Raw genomic sequence first — 22,035 nt, forward strand, 5'->3', positions numbered from 1 at the left:
TACCTATTTAGAATTCTCTGGTTCCATGACCTTGAAGGACCCTTCCACTCCAACCCATTTAGAATTCTCTGGTTCTACGACCTTTAAGAACCCTTCCAACCCAACCCATTTAGAATACTCTGGTTCTACGACCTTTAAGAACCCTTCCAACCCAACCCATTTAGAATTCTCTGGTTCCATGACCTTTAAGGACCCTTCAAACCCAACCCATTCAGAATTCTCTGGTTCCATGACCTTTAAGGACCCTTCCAACCCAATCCATTTAGAATTCTCTGGTTCCATGACATTTAATGTCCCTTCCAACACAGCCCATTTAGAATTCTCTGGTTCCATCACCTTCAAGGACCCTTCCAAAAAAATCCATTCTGGAATTCTCTGGTTCTACGAACTTTAAGGACCCTTCCATCCCAACCCATTCCAGAATTCTCTGGTTCCATGACCTTGAAGGACCCTTCCAATCCAACCCATTTAGAATTCTCTGGTTCTACGACCTTTAAGGACCCTTCCAACACAACCCATTTAGAATTCTCTGGTTCTACGATCTTTAAGGACCCTTCCAACCCAACCCATTTAGAATTCTCTGGTTCCATGACCTTGAAGGACCCTTCCAACCCAACCCGTTTAGAATTCTCTGGTTCCATCACCTTTAAGCACCCTTCCAACTGTGAGAATCCTTCTTAGTCTTTTTTGGCTCAAAGCTTGCTTCCTGAGGTATTTCTTGTGATAAGACTCTGAGTGACTTATCAAGGAGGCAAGTGATGAGTGCTAACTGTGTGACAATCGCTTTGGGAACATTTGAAAGCCCCTTCCCCCCCCAGAGCTGCTTGCTCTGGAGAAGAGCGGAAGACAGTGCTCAGCAGTGTTCACTGGCGGAACATCTGGCCTGTGGCCAAACCGCTCCAGCTTGGTATGGCAGGCTGGAGGATGATACCATTGTATCTTGCGAAGGCAAGATGCAAGTTGGTGCCTCCCTGCTTCCTCTTATCTGCCGGCAAGGCCAGAAAGATAAGAACAAAGCAGGTTCCTGCTGAGATCCCAGAGCCAGAAGCTGCCACCGCAAGGAGAACTGACTCAACCGCCTTGGCTTTGAGCTGTCACTCAAAGGAGAGCTGACTCAACCACTTTGAAGCATTGAAAAAGGGCCATCATCACCATGGTCGTTGACGTCGTCCTTCGTCGTCAATAGAACAACAATGCCAGACGACCCACCACTACTGAAGATCAAAGACTGAACTACGAACCTCGCTGGATCCATGCTGGTGACTATGTCCCTCTTGCTTCCTATAAAGACGCCTTGCCACTTCTTTCCTATCTTTTCTATCGCCCTCCTTCCTTTCCCCAGAACCCTAATTCATAAAAGTGTCCGCCCTCCTCTTCCCCATTTCCCTGATTAAGATTTGTAATAAACTGGTCAGACCAACATTTGAATCGTTGCTTCTTAATCTCACGCTGGGTATATAGATAAAAAAAGAACATCCTCTCCTTCCTATAAACTGAAGCGAGACACTAATCCAATCCGTTTAGAATTCTCTAGTTCTACGACCTTTAAGGACCCTTCCAACCCAACCCATTTAGAATTCTCTGGTTCCATGACCTTCAAGGACCCTTCCAACACAACACATTTAGAATTCTCTGGTTCTACGACCTTTAAGGACCCTTCCAACCAAATCCATTTAGAATTCTCTGGTTCCATGACCTTCAAGGACCCTTCCAACCCAACCCATTTAGAATTCTCTGGTTCTACGACCTTCAAGGACCCTTCCAACCCAACCCATTTAGAATTCTCTGGTTTTACGACCTTTAAGGACCCTTCCAACCCAACCCATTTAGAATTCTCTGGTTCTACGACCTTGAAGGACCCTTCCAACCCAACCCATTTAGAATTCTCTGGTTCTACGACCTTTAAGGACCCTTCCAACACAACCCATTTAGAATTCTCTGGTTCTACCATTTTTAAGGACCCTTCCAACCCAACCTATTTAGAATTCTCTGGTTCCATGACCTTTCAGGACCCTTCCAACCCAACCTATTTAGAATTCTCTGGTTCCATGACCTTTCAGGACCCTTCCAACCCAACCCATTTAGAATTCTCTGGTTCCATGACCTTGAAGGACCCTTCCAACCCAACCCGTTTAGAATTCTCTGGTTCCATCACCTTTAAGCACCCTTCCAACTGTGAGAATGCTTCTTAGTCTTTTTTGGCTCAAAGCTTGCTTCCTGAGGTATTTCTTATGATAAGACTCTGAGTGACTTGTCAAGGAGGCAAGTGATGAGTGCTAACTGTGTGACAATCGCTTTGGGAACATTTGAAAGCCCCTTCCCCCCCAGAGCTGCTTGCTCTGGAGAAGAGCGGAAGACAGTGCTCAGCAGTGTTCACTGGCGGAACATCTGGCCTGTGGCCAAACCGCTCCAGCTTGGTATGGCAGGCTGGAGGATGATACCATTGTATCTTGCGAAGGCAAGATGCAAGTTGGTGCCTCCCTGCTTCCTCTTATCTGCTGGCAAGGCCAGAAAGATAAGAACAAAGCAGGTTCCTGCTGGGATCCCAGAGCCAGAAGCTGCCACCGCAAGGAGAACTGACTCAACCGCCTTGGCTTTGAGCTGTCACTCAAAGGAGAGCTGACTCGACCACTTTGGATTTGAGCTGTCACTCCAAAGATAGCTGACTCAACCACTTTGAAGCATTGAAAAAGGGCCATCATCACCATGGTTGTTGTCGTGGTCCTTCGTCGTCAATAGAACAACAATGCCAGACGACCCACCACTAATGAAGATCAAAGACTGAACTACGAACCTCGCTGGATCCATGCTGGTGACTATGTCCCTCTTGCTTCCTATGAAGACGCCTTGCCACTTCTTTCCTATCTTATCTATCGCCCTCCTTCCTTTCCCCAGTACCCTAGTTCATAAAAGTGTCCGCCCTCCTCTTCCCCATTTCCCTGATTAAGATTTGTAATAAACTGGTCGGACCAACATTTGAATCGTTGCTTCTTAATCTCACGCTGGGTATATAGATAAAAAAAGAACATCCTCTCCCTCCTATAAACTGAAGCGAGACACCAACCAAATCCATTTAGAATTCTCTAGTTCTACGACCTTGAAGGACCCTTCCAACCCAACCCATTTAGAATTCTCAGGTTCCATGACCTTGAAGGACCCTTCCTACCCAACCCATTCTAGAATTCTCTGGTTCCATGAACTTTAAAGTCCCTTCCAACCCAACCCATTTAGAATTCCCTGGTTCCATGACCTTTAAAGTCCCTTCCAACCCAACCCATTTAGAATTCTCTGGTTCCACGACCTTGCAGGACTCTTCCATTCCAACCCATTCTAGAATTCTCTGGTTCCATGACCTTCAAGGACCCTTCCAACCCAACCCATTTGGAATTCTCTGGTTCTACGACCTTGAAGGACCTTTCCAATCCAACCCATTTAGAATTCTCTGGTTCCATGACCTTTAAGGACACTTCCAACCAAATCCATTTAGAATTCTCTGGTTCCATGACCTTCAAGGACCCTTCCAACCCAACCCATTTAGAATTCTCTGGTTCTACGACCTTCAAGGACCCTTCCAACCCAACCCATTTAGAATTCTCTGCTTCTACGACCTTTAAGGACCCTTCCAACCCAACCCATTTAGAATTCTCTGGTTCCACGACCTTGAAGGACCTTTCCAATCCAACCCATTTAGAATTCTCGGGTTCTACGACCTTGAAGGACCCTTCCAACCCAACCCATTTAGAATTCTCTGGTTCTACGACCTTTAAGGACCCTTCCAACACAACCCATTCAGAATTCTCTGGTTCTACCATCTTTAAGGACCCTTCCAACCCAACCTATTTAGAATTCTCTGGTTCCATGACCTTTCAGGACCCTTCCAACCCAACCTATTTAGAATTCTCTGGTTCCATGACCTTTCTGGACCCTTCCAACCCAACCCATTTAGAATTCTCTGGTTCCATGACCTTGAAGGACCCTTCCAACCCAACCCGTTTAGAATTCTCTGGTTCCATCACCTTTAAGCACCCTTCCAACTGTGAGAATGCTTCTTAGTCTTTTTTGGCTCAAAGCTTGCTTCCTGAGGTATTTCTTATGATAAGACTCTGAGTGACTTGTCAAGGAGGCAAGTGATGAGTGCTAACTGTGTGACAATCGCTTTGGGAACATTTGAAAGCCCCTTCCCCCCCAGAGCTGCTTGCTCTGGAGAAGAGCGGAAGACAGTGCTCAGCAGTGTTCACTGGCGGAACATCTGGCCTGTGGCCAAACCGCTCCAGCTTGGTATGGCAGGCTGGAGGATGATACCATTGTATCTTGCGAAGGCAAGATGCATGTTGGAGCCTCCCTGCTTCCTCTTATCTGCTGGCAAGGCCAGAAAGATAAGAACAAAGGAGGTTCCTGCTGGGATCCCAGAGCCAGAAGCTGCCACCGCAAGGAGAACTGACTCAACCGCCTTGGCTTTGAGCTGTCACTCAAAGGAGAGCTGACTCGACCACTTTGGATTTGAGCTGTCACTCCAAAGATAGCTGACTCAACCACTTTGAAGCATTGAAAAAGGGCCATCATCACCATGGTCATTGTCGTCGTCCTTCGTCGTCAATAGAACAACAATGCCAGACGACCCACCACTAATGAAGATCAAAGACTGAACTACGAACCTCGCTGGATCCATGCTGGTGACTATGTCCCTCTTGCTTCCTATAAAGACGCCTTGCCACTTCTTTCCTATCTTTTCTATCGCCCTCCTTCCTTTCCCCAGTACCCAAATTCATAAAAGTGTCCGCCCTCCTCTTCCCCATTTCCCTGATTAAGATTTGTAATAAACTGGTTGGACCAACATTTGAATCGTTGCTTCTTAATCTCACGCTGGGTATATAGATAAAAAAAGAACATCCTCTCCATCCTATAAACTGAAGCGAGACACCAACCCAATCCATTTAGAATTCTCTAGTTCTACGACCTTTAAGGACCCTTCCAACCCAACCCATTTAGAATTCTCTGGTTCCATGACCTTGAAGGACCCTTCCAACCCAACCCAATTAGAATTCTCTGGTTCCATGACCTTTAATGTCCCTTCCAATCCAACCCATTTAGAATTCTCTGGTTCCATGACCTTGAAGGACCCTTCCAACCCAACCCATTTAGAATTCTCTGGTTCTACGACCTTTAAGGACCCTTCCAACCCAACCCATTCTAGAATTCTCTGGTTCCATGAACTTTAATGCCCCGTCCAACCGAATCCATTCTAGAATTCTCTGGTTCCATGACCTTTAAAGTCCCTTCCAACCCAACCCATTTAGAATTCTCTGGTTCCACGACCTTGCAGGACTCTTCCATTCCAACCCATTCTAGAAGTCTCTGGATCCATGACCTTCAAGGACCCTTCCAACCCAACCCATTTAGAATTCTCTGGTTCTACGACCTTGAAGCACGTTTCCAATCCAACCCATTTAGAATTCTCTGGTTCCATGACCTTTAAGGACACTTCCAACCAAATCCATTTAGAATTCTCTGGTTCCATGACCTTCAAGGACCCTTCCAACCCAACCCATTTAGAATTCTCTGGTTCCATGACCTTTAATGTCCCTTCCAACCCAACCCATTTAGAATTCTCTGGTTCCATGACCTTTAAGCACCCTTCCAACCCAACCCATTTAGAATTCTCTGGTTCTACGACCTTCAAGGAGCCTTCCAACACAACCCATTTAGAATTCTCTGGTTCTACGATCTTTAAGGACCCTTCCAACCTAACCCATTTAGAATTCTCTGGTTCCATGACCTTTCAGGACCCTTCCAACCCAACCCATTAAAAATTCTCTGGTTCCATGACCTTTCAGGACCCTTCCAACCCAACCCATTTAGAATTCTCTGGTTCCATGACCTTGAAGGACCCTTCCAACCCAACCCGTTTAGAATTCTCTGGTTCCATCACCTTTAGGCACCCTTCCAACTGTGAGAATCCTTCTTAGTCTTTTTTGGCTCAAAGCTTGCTTCCTGAGGTATTTCTTGTGATAAGACTCTGAGTGACTTGTCAAGGAGGCAAGTGATGAGGGCTAACTGTGTGACAATCGCTTTGGGAACATTTGAAAGCCCCTTCCCCCCCAGAGCTGCTTGCTCTGGAGAAGAGCGGAAGACAGTGCTCAGCAGTGTTCACTGGCGGAACATCTGGCCTGTGGCCAAACCGCTCCAGCTTGGTATGGCAGGCTGGAGGATGATACCATTGTATCTTGCGAAGGCAAGATGCAAGTTGGTGCCTCCCTGCTTCCTCTTATCTGCTGGCAAGGCCAGAAAGATAAGAACAAAGCAGGTTCCTGCTGGGATCCCAGAGCCAGAAGCTGCCACCGCAAGGAGAACTGACTCAACCGCCTTGGCTTTGAGCTGTCACTCAAAGGAGAGCTGACTCGACCACTTTGGATTTGAGCTGTCACTCCAAAGATAGCTGACTCAACCACTTTGAAGCATTGAAAAAGGGCCATCATCACCATGGTTGTTGTCGTCGTCCTTCGTCGTCAATAGAACAACAATGCCAGACGACCCACCACTACTGAAGATCAAAGACTGAACTACGAACCTCGCTGGATCCATGCTGGTGACTATGTCCCTCTTGCTTCCTATAAAGACGCCTTGCCACTTCTTTCCTATCTTATCTATCGCCCTCCTTCCTTTCCCCAGTACCCAAATTCATAAAAGTGTCCGCCCTCCTCTTCCCCATTTCCCTGATTAAGATTTGTAATAAACTGGTCGGACCAACATTTGAATCGTTGCTTCTTAATCTCACGCTGGGTATATAGATAAAAAAAGAACATCCTCTCCCTCCTATAAACTGAAGCGAGACACCAACCCAATCCATTTAGAATTCTCTAGTTCTACGACCTTTAAGGACCCTTCCAACCCAACCCATTTAGAATTCTCTGGTTCCATGACCTTGAAGGACCCTTCCAACCCAACCCATTTAGAATTCTCAGGTTCCATGACCTTGAAGGACCCTTCCAACCCAACCCATTCTAGAATTCTCTGGTTCCATGAACTTTAATGTCCCTTCCAACCGAATCCATTCTAGAATTCTCTGGTTCCATGACCTTTAAGGACCCTACCATTCCAACCCATTCTAGAATTCTCTGGTTCCATGACCTTTAATGTCCCTTCCAACCCAACCCATTTAGAATTCTCTGGTTCTACGACCTTTAAGGACCCTTCCAACCCAACCCAACCCATTTAGAATTCTCTGGTTCTACGACCTTGAAGGACCTTTCCATTCCAACCCATTTAGAATTCTCTGGTTCCATGACCTTGAAGGACACTTCCAACCCAATCCATTTAGAATTCTCTGGTTCCATGACCTTCAAGGACCCTTCCAACCCAACCCATTTAGAATTCTCTGGTTCCACGACCTTGAAGGACCTTTCCAATCCAACCCATTTAGAATTCTCTGGTTCTACGACCTTGAAGGACCCTTCCAACACAACCCATTTAGAATTCTCTGGTTCTACGACCTTTAAGGACCCTTCCAACACAACCCATTTAGAATTCTCTGGTTCTACCATCTTTAAGGACCTTTCCATTCCAACCCATTTAGAATTCTCTGGTTCCATGACCTTTCAGGACCCTTCCAACCCAACCTATTTAGAATTCTCTGGTTCCATGACCTTCAAAGACCCTTCCAACCCAACCCATTTAGAATTCTCTGGTTCCACGACCTTGAAGGACCCTTCCAACCCAACCCATTTAGAATTCTCTGGTTCCATGACCTTTAAGGACACTTCCAATAAAATCCATTTAGAATTCTCTGGTTCCACGACCTTGAAGGACCTTTCCAATCCAACCCACTTAGAATTCTCTGGTTCTACGACCTTTAAGGACCCTTCCAACCCAACCTATTTAGAATTCTCTGGTTCCATGACCTTTCAGGACCCTTCCAACCCAACCCATTTAGAATTCTCTGGTTCTACGACCTTGAAGGACCCTTTCAACCCAACCCATTTAGAATTCTCTGGTTCTACGACCTTTAAGGACCCTTCCAACACAACCCATTTAGAATTCTCTGGTTCTACCAACTTTAAGGACCCTTCCAACCCAACCTATTTAGAATTCTCTGGTTCCATGACCTTTCAGGACCCTTCCAACCCAACCTATTTAGAATTCTCTGGTTCCATGACCTTTCAGGACCCTTCCAACCCAACCCATTTAGAATTCTCTGGTTCCATGACCTTGAAGGAAACTTCCAACCCAACCCGTTTAGAATTCTCTGGTTCCATCACCTTTAAGCACCCTTCCAACTGTGAGAATGCTTCTTAGTCTTTTTTGGCTCAAAGCTTGCTTCCTGAGGTATTTCTTATGATAAGACTCTGAGTGACTTGTCAAGGAGGCAAGTGATGAGTGCTAACTGTGTGACAATCGCTTTGGGAACATTTGAAACCCCTTCACCCCCCCAGAGCTGCTTGCTCTGGAGAAGAGCGGAAGACAGTGCTCAGCAGTGTTCACTGGCGGAACATCTGGCCTGTGGCCAAACCGCTCCAGCTTGGTATGGCAGGCTGGAGGATGATACCATTGTATCTTGCGAAGGCAAGATGCAAGTTGGAGCCTCCCTGCTTCCTCTTATCTGCTGGCAAGGCCAGAAAGATAAGAACAAAGCAGGTTCCTGCTGAGATCCCAGAGCCAGAAGCTGCCACCGCAAGGAGAACTGACTCAACCGCCTTGGCTTTGAGCTGTCACTCAAAGGAGAGCTGACTCAACCACTTTGAAGCATTGAAAAAGGGCCATCATCACCATGGTCGTTGTCGTCGTCCTTCGTCGTCAATAGAACAACAATGCCAGACGACCCACCACTACTGAAGATCAAAGACTGAACTACGAACCTCGCTGGATCCATGCTGGTGACTATGTCCCTCTTGCTTCCTATAAAGACGCCTTGCCACTTCTTTCCTATCTTATCTATCGCCCTCCTTCCTTTCCCCAGAACCCTAATTCATAAAAGTGTCCGCCCTCCTCTTCCCCATTTCCCTGATTAAGATTTGTAATAAACTGGTCGGACCAACATTTGAATCGTTGCTTCTTAATCTCACGCTGGGTATATAGATAAAAAAAGAACATCCTCTCCCTCCTATAAACTGAAGCGAGACACCAACCCAATCCATTTAGAATTCTCTAGTTCTACGACCTTGAAGGACCCTTCCAACCCAACCCATTTAGAATTCTCTGGTTCCATGACCTTGAAGGACCCTTCCAACCCAACCCATTTAGAATTCTCTGGTTCCATGACCTTGAAGGACCCTTCCAACCCAACCCATTTAGAATTCTCAGGTTCCATGACCTTGAAGGACCCTTCCAACCCAACCCATTCTAGAATTCTCTGGTTCCATGAACTTTAATGTCCCTTCCAACCGAATCCATTCTAGAATTCTCTGGTTCCATGACCTTTAAGGACCCTACCATTCCAACCCATTCTAGAATTCTCTGGTTCCATGACCTTTAATGTCCCTTCCAACCCAACCCATTTAGAATTCTCTGGTTCTACGACCTTTAAGGACCCTTCCAACCCAACCCAACCCATTTAGAATTCTCTGGTTCTACGACCTTGAAGGACCTTTCCATTCCAACCCATTTAGAATTCTCTGGTTCCATGACCTTGAAGGACACTTCCAACCCAATCCATTTAGAATTCTCTGGTTCCATGACCTTCAAGGACCCTTCCAACCCAACCCATTTAGAATTCTCTGGTTCCACGACCTTGAAGGACCTTTCCAATCCAACCCATTTAGAATTCTCTGGTTCTACGACCTTGAAGGACCCTTCCAACACAACCCATTTAGAATTCTCTGGTTCTACGACCTTTAAGGACCCTTCCAACACAACCCATTTAGAATTCTCTGGTTCTACCATCTTTAAGGACCTTTCCATTCCAACCCATTTAGAATTCTCTGGTTCCATGACCTTTCAGGACCCTTCCAACCCAACCTATTTAGAATTCTCTGGTTCCATGACCTTCAAAGACCCTTCCAACCCAACCCATTTAGAATTCTCTGGTTCCACGACCTTGAAGGACCCTTCCAACCCAACCCATTTAGAATTCTCTGGTTCCATGACCTTTAAGGACACTTCCAATAAAATCCATTTAGAATTCTCTGGTTCCACGACCTTGAAGGACCTTTCCAATCCAACCCACTTAGAATTCTCTGGTTCTACGACCTTCAAGGACCCTTCCAACCCAACCCATTTAGAATTCTCTGGTTCTACGACCTTTAAGGACCCTTCCAACCCAACCTATTTAGAATTCTCTGGTTCCATGACCTTTCAGGACCCTTCCAACCCAACCCATTTAGAATTCTCTGGTTCTACGACCTTGAAGGACCCTTTCAACCCAACCCATTTAGAATTCTCTGGTTCTACGACCTTTAAGGACCCTTCCAACACAACCCATTTAGAATTCTCTGGTTCTACCAACTTTAAGGACCCTTCCAACCCAACCTATTTAGAATTCTCTGGTTCCATGACCTTTCAGGACCCTTCCAACCCAACCTATTTAGAATTCTCTGGTTCCATGACCTTTCAGGACCCTTCCAACCCAACCCATTTAGAATTCTCTGGTTCCATGACCTTGAAGGAAACTTCCAACCCAACCCGTTTAAAATTCTCTGGTTCCATCACCTTTAAGCACCCTTCCAACTGTGAGAATGCTTCTTAGTCTTTTTTGGCTCAAAGCTTGCTTCCTGAGGTATTTCTTATGATAAGACTCTGTGAGACTTGTCAAGGAGGCAAGTGATGAGTGCTAACTGTGTGACAATCGCTTTGGGATCATTTGAAAGCCCCTTCCCCCCCCAGAGCTGCTTGCTCTGGAGAAGAGCGGAAGACAGTGCTCAGCAGTGTTCACTGGCGGAACATCTGGCCTGTGGCCAAACCGCTCCAGCTTGGTATGGCAGGCTGGAGGATGATACCATTGTATCTTGCGAAGGCAAGATGCAAGTTGGAGCCTCCCTGCTTCCTCTTATCTGCTGGCAAGGCCAGAAAGATAAGAACAAAGCAGGTTCCTGCTGAGATCCCAGAGCCAGAAGCTGCCACCGCAAGGAGAACTGACTCAACCGCCTTGGCTTTGAGCTGTCACTCAAAGGAGAGCTGACTCAACCACTTTGAAGCATTGAAAAAGGGCCATCATCACCATGGTCGTTGTCGTCGTCCTTCGTCGTCAATAGAACAACAATGCCAGACGACCCACCACTACTGAAGATCAAAGACTGAACTACGAACCTCGCTGGATCCATGCTGGTGACTATGTCCCTCTTGCTTCCTATAAAGACGCCTTGCCACTTCTTTCCTATCTTTTCTATCGCCCTCCTTCCTTTCCCCAGAACCCTAATTCATAAAAGTGTCCGCCCTCCTCTTCCCCATTTCCCTGATTAAGATTTGTAATAAACTGGTCGGACCAACATTTGAATCGTTGCTTCTTAATCTCACGCTGGGTATATAGATAAAAAAAGAACATCCTCACCCTCCTATAAACTGAAGCGAGACACCAACCCAATCCATTTAGAATTCTCTAGTTCTACGACCTTGAAGGACCCTTCCAACCCAACCCATTTAGAATTCTCTGGTTCCATGACCTTGAAGGACCCTTCCAACCCAACCCATTTAGAATTCTCAGGTTCCATCACCTTGAAGGACCCTTCCAACCCAACCCATTCTAGAATTCTCTGGTTCCATAAACTTTAATGTCCCTTCCAACCGAATCCATTCTAGAATTCTCTGGTTCCATGACCTTTAAGGATCCTACCATTCCAACCCATTCTAGAATTCTCTGGTTCCATGACCTTTAATGTCCCTTCCAACCCAACCCATTTAGAATTCTCTGGTTCTACGACCTTTAAGGACCCTTCCAACCCAACCCAACCCATTTAGAATTCTCTGGTTCTACTACCTTGAAGGACCTTTCCATTCCAACCCATTTAGAATTCTCTGGTTCCATGACCTTGAAGGACACTTCAAACCCAATCCATTTAGAATTCTCTGGTTCCATGACCTTCAAGGACCCTTCCAACCCAACCCATTTAGAATTCTCTGGTTCTACGACCTTCAAGGACCCTTCCAACCCAACCCATTTAGAATTCTCTGGTTCTACGACCTTTAAGGACCCTTCCAAACAAACCCATTTAGAATTCTCTGGTTCCACGACCTTGAAGGACCTTTCCAATCCAACCCATTTAGAATTCTCTGGTTCTACGACCTTGAAGGACCCTTCCAACACAACCCATTTAGAATTCTCTGGTTCTACGACCTTTAAGGACCCTTCCAACACAACCCATTTAGAATTCTCTGGTTCTACCATCTTTAAGGACCCTTCCAACCCAACCTATTTAGAATTCTCTGGTTCCATGACCTTTCAGGACCCTTCCAACCCAACCCATTTAGAATTCTCTGGTTCCACGACCTTGAAGGACCCTTCCATTCCAACCCATTCTAGAATTCTCTGGTTCCATGACCTTTAATGTCCCTTCCAACCCAACCCACTTAGTATTCTCTGGTTCTACGACCTTTAAGGACCCTTCCAACCCAACCCATTTAGAATTCTCTGGTTCCACGACCTTCAAGGACCTTTCCAATCCAACCCATTTAGAATTCTCTGGTTCCATGACCTTTAAGGACACTTCCAACCAAATCCATTTAGAATTCTCTGGTTCCATGACCTTCAAGGACCCTTCCAACCCAACCCATTTAGAATTCTCTGGTTCTACGACCTTCAAGGACCCTTCCAACCCAACCCATTTAGAATTCTCTGGTTCTACGACCTTTAAGGACCCTTCCAACCCAACCTATTTAGAATTCTCTGGTTCCATGACCTTTCAGGACCCTTCCAACCCAACCCATTTAGAATTCTCGGGTTCTACGACCTTTAAGGACCCTTCCAACCTAACCCATTTAGAATTCTCTGGTTCTACGACCTTTAAGGACCCTTCCAACCCAACCTATTTAGAATTCTCTGGTTCCATGACCTTTCAGGACCCTTCCAACCCAACCCATTTAGAATTCTCTGGTTCTACGACCTTGAAGGACCCTTCCAACCCAACCCATTTAGAATTCTCTGGTTCTACGACCTTTAAGGACCCTTCCAACACAACCCATTTAGAATTCTCTGGTTCTACCATCTTTAAGGACCCTTCCAACCCAACCTATTTAGAATTCTCTGGTTCCATGACCTTTCAGGACCCTTCCAACCCAACCTATTTAGAATTCTCTGGTTCCATGACCTTTCAGGACCCTTCCAACCCAACCCATTTAGAATTCTCTGGTTCCATGACCTTGAAGGACCCTTCCAACCCAACCCGTTTAGAATTCTCTGGTTCCATCACCTTTAAGCACCCTTCCAACTGTGAGAATGCTTCTTAGTCTTTTTTGGCTCAAAGCTTGCTTCCTGAGGTATTTCTTATGATAAGACTCTGTGAGACTTGTCAAGGAGGCAAGTGATGAGTGCTAACTGTGTGACAATCGCTTTGGGATCATTTGAAAGCCCCTTCCCCCCCCAGAGCTGCTTGCTCTGGAGAAGAGCGGAAGACAGTGCTCAGCAGTGTTCACTGGCGGAACATCTGGCCTGTGGCCAAACCGCTCCAGCTTGGTATGGCAGGCTGGAGGATGATACCATTGTATCTTGCGAAGGCAAGATGCAAGTTGGAGCCTCCCTGCTTCCTCTTATCTGCTGGCAAGGCCAGAAAGATAAGAACAAAGCAGGTTCCTGCTGGGATCCCAGAGCCAGAAGCTGCCACCGCAAGGAGAACTGACTCAACCGCCTTGGCTTTGAGCTGTCACTCAAAGGAGAGCTGACTCGACCACTTTGGATTTGAGCTGTCACTCCAAGGATAGCTGACTTAACCACTTTGAAGCATTGAAAAAGGGCCATCATCACCATGGTCTTTGTCGTCGTCCTTCGTCGTCAATAGAACAACAATGCCAGACGACCCACCACTAATGAAGATCAAAGACTGAACTACGAACCTCGCTGGATCCATGCTGGTGACTATGTCCCTCTTGCTTCCTATAAAGACGCCTTGCCACTTCTTTCCTATCTTTTCTATCGCCCTCCTTCCTTTCCCCAGAACCCTAATTCATAAAAGTGTCCGCCCTCCTCTTCCCCATTTCCCTGATTAAGATTTGTAATAAACTGGTCGGACCAACATTTGAATCGTTGCTTCTTAATCTCACGCTGGGTATATAGATAAAAAAAGAACATCCTCTCCTTCCTATAAACTGAAGTGAGACACCAACCCAATCCATTTAGAATTCTCTAGTTCTACGACCTTTAAGGACCCTTCCAACCCAACCCATTTAGAATTCTCTGGTTCCATGACCTTGAACGACCCTTCCAACACAACCCATTTAAAATTCTCTGGTTCTACGACCTTGAAGGACCTTTCCAATCCAATCCATTTAGAATTCTCTGGTTCCATGACCTTCAAGGACCCTTCCAACCAAACGCATTTAGAATTCTCTGGTTCTACGACCTTTAAGGACCCTTCCAACCCAACCCATTTAGAATTCTCTGGTTCCATGACCTTCAAGGACCCTTCCAACCCAACCCATTTAGAATTCTCTGGTTCCATGACCTTTAATGTCCGTTCCAACCCAACCCATTTAGAATTCTCTGGTTCCACGACCTTGAAGGACCCTTCCAACCCAACCCATTTAGAATTCTCTGGTTCCATGACCTTTAAGGACACTTCCAATAAAATCCATTTAGAATTCTCTGGTTCCACGACCTTGAAGGACCTTTCCAATCCAACCCACTTAGAATTCTCTGGTTCTACGACCTTCAAGGACCCTTCCAACCCAACCCATTTAGAATTCTCTGGTTCTACGACCTTTAAGGACCCTTCCAACCCAACCTATTTAGAATTCTCTGGTTCCATGACCTTTCAGGACCCTTCCAACCCAACCCATTTAGAATTCTCTGGTTCTACGACCTTGAAGGACCCTTTCAACCCAACCCATTTAGAATTCTCTGGTTCTACGACCTTTAAGGACCCTTCCAACACAACCCATTTAGAATTCTCTGGTTCTACCAACTTTAAGGACCCTTCCAACCCAACCTATTTAGAATTCTCTGGTTCCATGACCTTTCAGGACCCTTCCAACCCAACCTATTTAGAATTCTCTGGTTCCATGACCTTTCAGGACCCTTCCAACCCAACCCATTTAGAATTCTCTGGTTCCATGACCTTGAAGGAAACTTCCAACCCAACCCGTTTAAAATTCTCTGGTTCCATCACCTTTAAGCACCCTTCCAACTGTGAGAATGCTTCTTAGTCTTTTTTGGCTCAAAGCTTGCTTCCTGAGGTATTTCTTATGATAAGACTCTGTGAGACTTGTCAAGGAGGCAAGTGATGAGTGCTAACTGTGTGACAATCGCTTTGGGATCATTTGAAAGCCCCTTCCCCCCCCAGAGCTGCTTGCTCTGGAGAAGAGCGGAAGACAGTGCTCAGCAGTGTTCACTGGCGGAACATCTGGCCTGTGGCCAAACCGCTCCAGCTTGGTATGGCAGGCTGGAGGATGATACCATTGTATCTTGCGAAGGCAAGATGCAAGTTGGAGCCTCCCTGCTTCCTCTTATCTGCTGGCAAGGCCAGAAAGATAAGAACAAAGCAGGTTCCTGCTGAGATCCCAGAGCCAGAAGCTGCCACCGCAAGGAGAACTGACTCAACCGCCTTGGCTTTGAGCTGTCACTCAAAGGAGAGCTGACTCAACCACTTTGAAGCATTGAAAAAGGGCCATCATCACCATGGTCGTTGTCGTCGTCCTTCGTCGTCAATAGAACAACAATGCCAGACGACCCACCACTACTGAAGATCAAAGACTGAACTACGAACCTCGCTGGATCCATGCTGGTGACTATGTCCCTCTTGCTTCCTATAAAGACGCCTTGCCACTTCTTTCCTATCTTTTCTATCGCCCTCCTTCCTTTCCCCAGAACCCTAATTCATAAAAGTGTCCGCCCTCCTCTTCCCCATTTCCCTGATTAAGATTTGTAATAAACTGGTCGGACCAACATTTGAATCGTTGCTTCTTAATCTCACGCTGGGTATATAGATAAAAAAAGAACATCCTCACCCTCCTATAAACTGAAGCGAGACACCAACCCAATCCATTTAGAATTCTCTAGTTCTACGACCTTGAAGGACCCTTCCAACCCAACCCATTTAGAATTCTCTGGTTCCATGACCTTGAAGGACCCTTCCAACCCAACCCATTTAGAATTCTCAGGTTCCATCACCTTGAAGGACCCTTCCAACCCAACCCATTCTAGAATTCTCTGGTTCCATAAACTTTAATGTCCCTTCCAACCGAATCCATTCTAGAATTCTCTGGTTCCATGACCTTTAAGGATCCTACCATTCCAACCCATTCTAGAATTCTCTGGTTCCATGACCTTTAATGTCCCTTCCAACCCAACCCATTTAGAATTCTCTGGTTCTACGACCTTTAAGGACCCTTCCAACCCAACCCAACCCATTTAGAATTCTCTGGTTCTACTACCTTGAAGGACCTTTCCATTCCAACCCATTTAGAATTCTCTGGTTCCATGACCTTGAAGGACACTTCAAACCCAATCCATTTAGAATTCTCTGGTTCCATGACCTTCAAGGACCCTTCCAACCCAACCCATTTAGAATTCTCTGGTTCTACGACCTTCAAGGACCCTTCCAACCCAACCCATTTAGAATTCTCTGGTTCTACGACCTTTAAGGACCCTTCCAAACAAACCCATTTAGAATTCTCTGGTTCCACGACCTTGAAGGACCTTTCCAATCCAACCCATTTAGAATTCTCTGGTTCTACGACCTTGAAGGACCCTTCCAACACAACCCATTTAGAATTCTCTGGTTCTACGACCTTTAAGGACCCTTCCAACACAACCCATTTAGAATTCTCTGGTTCTACCATCTTTAAGGACCCTTCCAACCCAACCTATTTAGAATTCTCTGGTTCCATGACCTTTCAGGACCCTTCCAACCCAACCCATTTAGAATTCTCTGGTTCCACGACCTTGAAGGACCCTTCCATTCCAACCCATTCTAGAATTCTCTGGTTCCATGACCTTTAATGTCCCTTCCAACCCAACCCACTTAGTATTCTCTGGTTCTACGACCTTTAAGGACCCTTCCAACCCAACCCATTTAGAATTCTCTGGTTCCACGACCTTCAAGGACCTTTCCAATCCAACCCATTTAGAATTCTCTGGTTCCATGACCTTTAAGGACACTTCCAACCAAATCCATTTAGAATTCTCTGGTTCCATGACCTTCAAGGACCCTTCCAACCCAACCCATTTAGAATTCTCTGGTTCTACGACCTTCAAGGACCCTTCCAACCCAACCCATTTAGAATTCTCTGGTTCTACGACCTTTAAGGACCCTTCCAACCCAACCTATTTAGAATTCTCTGGTTCCATGACCTTTCAGGACCCTTCCAACCCAACCCATTTAGAATTCTCGGGTTCTACGACCTTTAAGGACCCTTCCAACCTAACCCATTTAGAATTCTCTGGTTCTACGACCTTTAAGGACCCTTCCAACCCAACCTATTTAGAATTCTCTGGTTCCATGACCTTTCAGGACCCTTCCAACCCAACCCATTTAGAATTCTCTGGTTCTACGACCTTGAAGGACCCTTCCAACCCAACCCATTTAGAATTCTCTGGTTCTACGACCTTTAAGGACCCTTCCAACACAACCCATTTAGAATTCTCTGGTTCTACCATCTTTAAGGACCCTTCCAACCCAACCTATTTAGAATTCTCTGGTTCCATGACCTTTCAGGACCCTTCCAACCCAACCTATTTAGAATTCTCTGGTTCCATGACCTTTCAGGACCCTTCCAACCCAACCCATTTAGAATTCTCTGGTTCCATGACCTTGAAGGACCCTTCCAACCCAACCCGTTTAGAATTCTCTGGTTCCATCACCTTTAAGCACCCTTCCAACTGTGAGAATGCTTCTTAGTCTTTTTTGGCTCAAAGCTTGCTTCCTGAGGTATTTCTTATGATAAGACTCTGTGAGACTTGTCAAGGAGGCAAGTGATGAGTGCTAACTGTGTGACAATCGCTTTGGGATCATTTGAAAGCCCCTTCCCCCCCCAGAGCTGCTTGCTCTGGAGAAGAGCGGAAGACAGTGCTCAGCAGTGTTCACTGGCGGAACATCTGGCCTGTGGCCAAACCGCTCCAGCTTGGTATGGCAGGCTGGAGGATGATACCATTGTATCTTGCGAAGGCAAGATGCAAGTTGGAGCCTCCCTGCTTCCTCTTATCTGCTGGCAAGGCCAGAAAGATAAGAACAAAGCAGGTTCCTGCTGGGATCCCAGAGCCAGAAGCTGCCACCGCAAGGAGAACTGACTCAACCGCCTTGGCTTTGAGCTGTCACTCAAAGGAGAGCTGACTCGACCACTTTGGATTTGAGCTGTCACTCCAAGGATAGCTGACTTAACCACTTTGAAGCATTGAAAAAGGGCCATCATCACCATGGTCTTTGTCGTCGTCCTTCGTCGTCAATAGAACAACAATGCCAGACGACCCACCACTAATGAAGATCAAAGACTGAACTACGAACCTCGCTGGATCCATGCTGGTGACTATGTCCCTCTTGCTTCCTATAAAGACGCCTTGCCACTTCTTTCCTATCTTTTCTATCGCCCTCCTTCCTTTCCCCAGAACCCTAATTCATAAAAGTGTCCGCCCTCCTCTTCCCCATTTCCCTGATTAAGATTTGTAATAAACTGGTCGGACCAACATTTGAATCGTTGCTTCTTAATCTCACGCTGGGTATATAGATAAAAAAAGAACATCCTCTCCTTCCTATAAACTGAAGTGAGACACCAACCCAATCCATTTAGAATTCTCTAGTTCTACGACCTTTAAGGACCCTTCCAACCCAACCCATTTAGAATTCTCTGGTTCCATGACCTTGAACGACCCTTCCAACACAACCCATTTAAAATTCTCTGGTTCTACGACCTTGAAGGACCTTTCCAATCCAATCCATTTAGAATTCTCTGGTTCCATGACCTTCAAGGACCCTTCCAACCAAACGCATTTAGAATTCTCTGGTTCTACGACCTTTAAGGACCCTTCCAACCCAACCTATTTAGAATTCTCTGGTTCCATGACCTTCAAGGACCCTTCCAACCCAACCCATTTAGAATTCTCTGGTTCCATGACCTTTAATGTCCGTTCCAACCCAACCCATTTAGAATTCTCTGGTTCCACGACCTTGAAGGACCTTTCCAATCCAACCCATTTAGAATTCTCTGGTTCTACGACCTTGAAGGACCCTTCCAACACAACACATTTAGAATTCTCTGGTTCTACGACCTTTAAGGACCCTTCCAACACAACCCATTTAGAATTCTCTGGTTCTACCATCTTTAAGGACCCTTCCAACCCAACCTATTTAGAATTCTCTGGTTCCATGACCTTTCAGGACCCTTCCAACCCAACCTATTTAGAATTCTCTGGTTCCATGACCTTTCAGGACCCTTCCAACCCAACCCATTTAGAATTCTCTGGTTCCATGACCTTGAAGGACCCTTCCAACCCAACCTGTTTAGAATTCTCTGGTTCCATCACCTTTAAGCACCCTTCCAACTGTGAGAATCCTTCTTAGTCTTTTTTGGCTCAAAGCTTGCTTCCTGAGGTATTTCTTGTGATAAGACTCTGAGTGACTTGTCAAGGAGGCAAGTGATGAGTGCTAACTGTGTGACAATCGCTTTGGGATCATTTGAAAGCCCCTTCCCCCCCCAGAGCTGCTTGCTCTGGAGAAGAGCGGAAGACAGTGCTCAGCAGTGTTCACTGGCGGAACATCTGGCCTGTGGCCAAACCGCTCCAGCTTTGTATGGCAGGCTGGAGGATGATACCATTGTATCTTGCGAAGGCAAGATGCAAGTTGGAGCCTCCCTGCTTCCTCTTATCTGCTGGCAAGGCCAGAAAGATAAGAACGAAGGAGGTTCCTGCTGAGATCCCAGAGCCAGAAGCTGCCACCGCAAGGAGAACTGACTCAACCGCCTTGGCTTTGAGCTGTCACTCAAAGGAGAGCTGACTCAACCACTTTGAAGCATTGAAAAAGGGCCATCATCACCATGGTCGTTGTCGTCGTCCTTCGTCGTCAATAGAACAACAATGCCAGACGACCCACCACTACTGAAGATCAAAGACTGAACTACGAACCTCGCTGGATCCATGCTGGTGACTATGTCCCTCTTGCTTCCTATAAAGACGCCTTGCCACTTCTTTCCTATCTTTTCTATCGCCCTCCTTCCTTTCCCCAGTACCCTAATTCATAAAAGTGTCCGCCCTCCTCTTCCCCATTTCCCTGCTTAAGATTTGTAATAAACTGGTCGGACCAACATTTGAATCGTTGCTTCTTAATCTCACGCTGGGTATATAGATAAAAAAAGAACATCCTCTCCTTCCTATAAACTGAAGTGAGACACCAACCCAATCCATTTAGAATTCTCTAGTTCTACGACCTTTAAGGACCCTTCCAACCCAACCCATTTAGAATTCTCAGGTTCCATGACCTTGAAGGACCCTTCCAACCCAACCCATTCTAGAATTCTCTGGTTCCATGAACTTTAATGTCCCTTCCAACCGAATCCATTCTAGAATTCTCTGGTTCCATGACCTTTAAGGACCCTACCATTCCAACCCATTCTAGAATTCTCTGGTTCCATGACCTTTAATGTCCCTTCCAACCCAACCCATTTAGAATTCTCTGGTTCTACGACCTTTAAGGACCCTTCCAACCCAACCCATTTAGAATTCTCTGGTTCTACGACCTTGAAGGACCTTTCCATTCCAACCCATTTAGAATTCTCTGGTTCCATGACCTTTAAGGACACTTCCAACCAAATCCATTTAGAATTCTCTGGTTCCATGACCTTCAAGGACCCTTCCAACCCAACCCATTTAGAATTCTCTGGTTCTACGACCTTCAAGGACCCTTCCAACCCAACCCATTTAGAATTCTCTGGTTCTACGACCTTTAAGGACCCTTCCAAACAAACCCATTTAGAATTCTCTGGTTCCACGACCTTGAAGGACCTTTCCAATCCAACCCATTTAGAATTCTCTGGTTCTACGACCTTGAAGGACCCTTCCAACCCAACCCATTTAGAATTCTCTGGTTCTACGACCTTTAAGGACCCTTCCAACACAACCCATTTAGAATTCTCTGGTTCTACCATCTTTAAGGACCCTTCCAACCCAACCTATTTAGAATTCTCTGGTTCCATGACCTTTCAGGACCCTTCCAACCCAACCTATTTAGAATTCTCTGGTTCCATGACCTTTCAGGACCCTTCCAACCCAACCCATTTAGAATTCATTGGTTCCATGACCTTTAATGTCCCTTCCAACCCAACCCATTTAGAATTCTCTGGTTCTACGACCTTTAAGGACCCTTCCAACCCAACCCATTTAGAATTCTCTGGTTCTACGACCTTGAAGGACCTTTCCAATCCAACCCATTCTAGAATTCTCTGGTTCCATGACCTTTAATGTCCCTTCCAACCCAACCCACTTAGAATTCTCTGGTTCTACGACCTTTAAGGACCCTTCCAACCCAACCCATTTAGAATTCTCTGGTTCTACGACCTTGAAGGACCTTTCCAATCCAACCCATTTAGAATTCTCTGGTTCCATGACCTTTAAGGACACTTCCAACCAATTCCATTTAGAATTCTCTGGTTCCATGACCTTCAAGGACCCTTCCAACCCAACCCATTTAGAATTCTCTGGTTCTACGACCTTGAAGGACCCTTCCAACCCAACCCATTCTAGAATTCTCTGGTTCCATGAACTTTAAGGACCCTTCCAACCCAACCTATTTAGAATTCTCTGGTTCCATGACCTTTCAGGACCCTTCCAACCCAACCCATTTAGAATTCTCGGGTTCTACGACCTTTAAGGACCCTTCCAACCCAACCCATTTAGAATTCTCTGGTTCTACGACCTTTAAGGACCCTTCCAACCCAACCTATTTAGAATTCTCTGGTTCCATGACCTTTCAG

The 22,035-nt window shown here is 46.0% G+C and overlaps 2 protein-coding genes across 6 annotated transcripts; both read left to right on the forward strand.

Annotated features, from left to right (window-relative positions):
- The first annotated feature begins 639 nt into the window (after positions 1–639).
- On the forward strand, positions 640–12,723 carry LOC125701531 (DNA-directed RNA polymerase II subunit RPB1-like). 5 transcript variants are annotated; one of them, XM_048963674.1, is made up of 3 exons: positions 640–711; positions 2,223–2,530; positions 8,632–12,700. In XM_048963674.1, the coding sequence occupies exon 3, from the start codon at positions 9,617–9,619 to the stop codon at positions 10,676–10,678; it is 1,062 nt and encodes a 353-aa protein (XP_048819631.1). In that variant the 5' UTR covers positions 640–711; positions 2,223–2,530; positions 8,632–9,616; the 3' UTR covers positions 10,679–12,700. The 5 variants fall into 5 exon arrangements, with proteins under 5 accessions (XP_048819631.1, XP_048819629.1, XP_048819632.1 ...); XM_048963672.1 differs by lacking the exon at positions 640–711 and having other exon boundaries at positions 1,956–2,530; positions 8,632–12,723; XM_048963675.1 differs by lacking the exons at positions 640–711; positions 2,223–2,530 and adding an exon at positions 4,338–4,391 and having other exon boundaries at positions 8,632–12,723.
- A 978-nt stretch (positions 12,724–13,701) lies between these two features.
- LOC125701532 (DNA-directed RNA polymerase II subunit RPB1-like) lies at positions 13,702–20,594 on the forward strand. Its single transcript, XM_048963676.1, has 2 exons — positions 13,702–16,236; positions 20,535–20,594. Exon 1 carries the CDS (start codon positions 14,323–14,325, stop codon positions 15,280–15,282), a length of 960 nt encoding a protein of 319 aa, XP_048819633.1. The 5' UTR covers positions 13,702–14,322; the 3' UTR covers positions 15,283–16,236; positions 20,535–20,594.
- Positions 20,595–22,035: the final 1,441 nt, after the last annotated feature.

Source organism: Lagopus muta, chromosome 17 (assembly GCF_023343835.1).
Source record: "Lagopus muta isolate bLagMut1 chromosome 17, bLagMut1 primary, whole genome shotgun sequence".
Classification (NCBI taxonomy): domain Eukaryota; kingdom Metazoa; phylum Chordata; class Aves; order Galliformes; family Phasianidae; genus Lagopus; species Lagopus muta.

What these genes read in the sequence shown, in the direction of transcription:
- LOC125701531 (XM_048963674.1), top strand. Translation starts at nt 9,617, where the DNA reads ATGACCTTGAAGGACACTTCCAACCCAATCCATTTAGAATTCTCTGGT.
- LOC125701532 (XM_048963676.1), top strand. Translation starts at nt 14,323, where the DNA reads ATGACCTTGAACGACCCTTCCAACACAACCCATTTAAAATTCTCTGGT.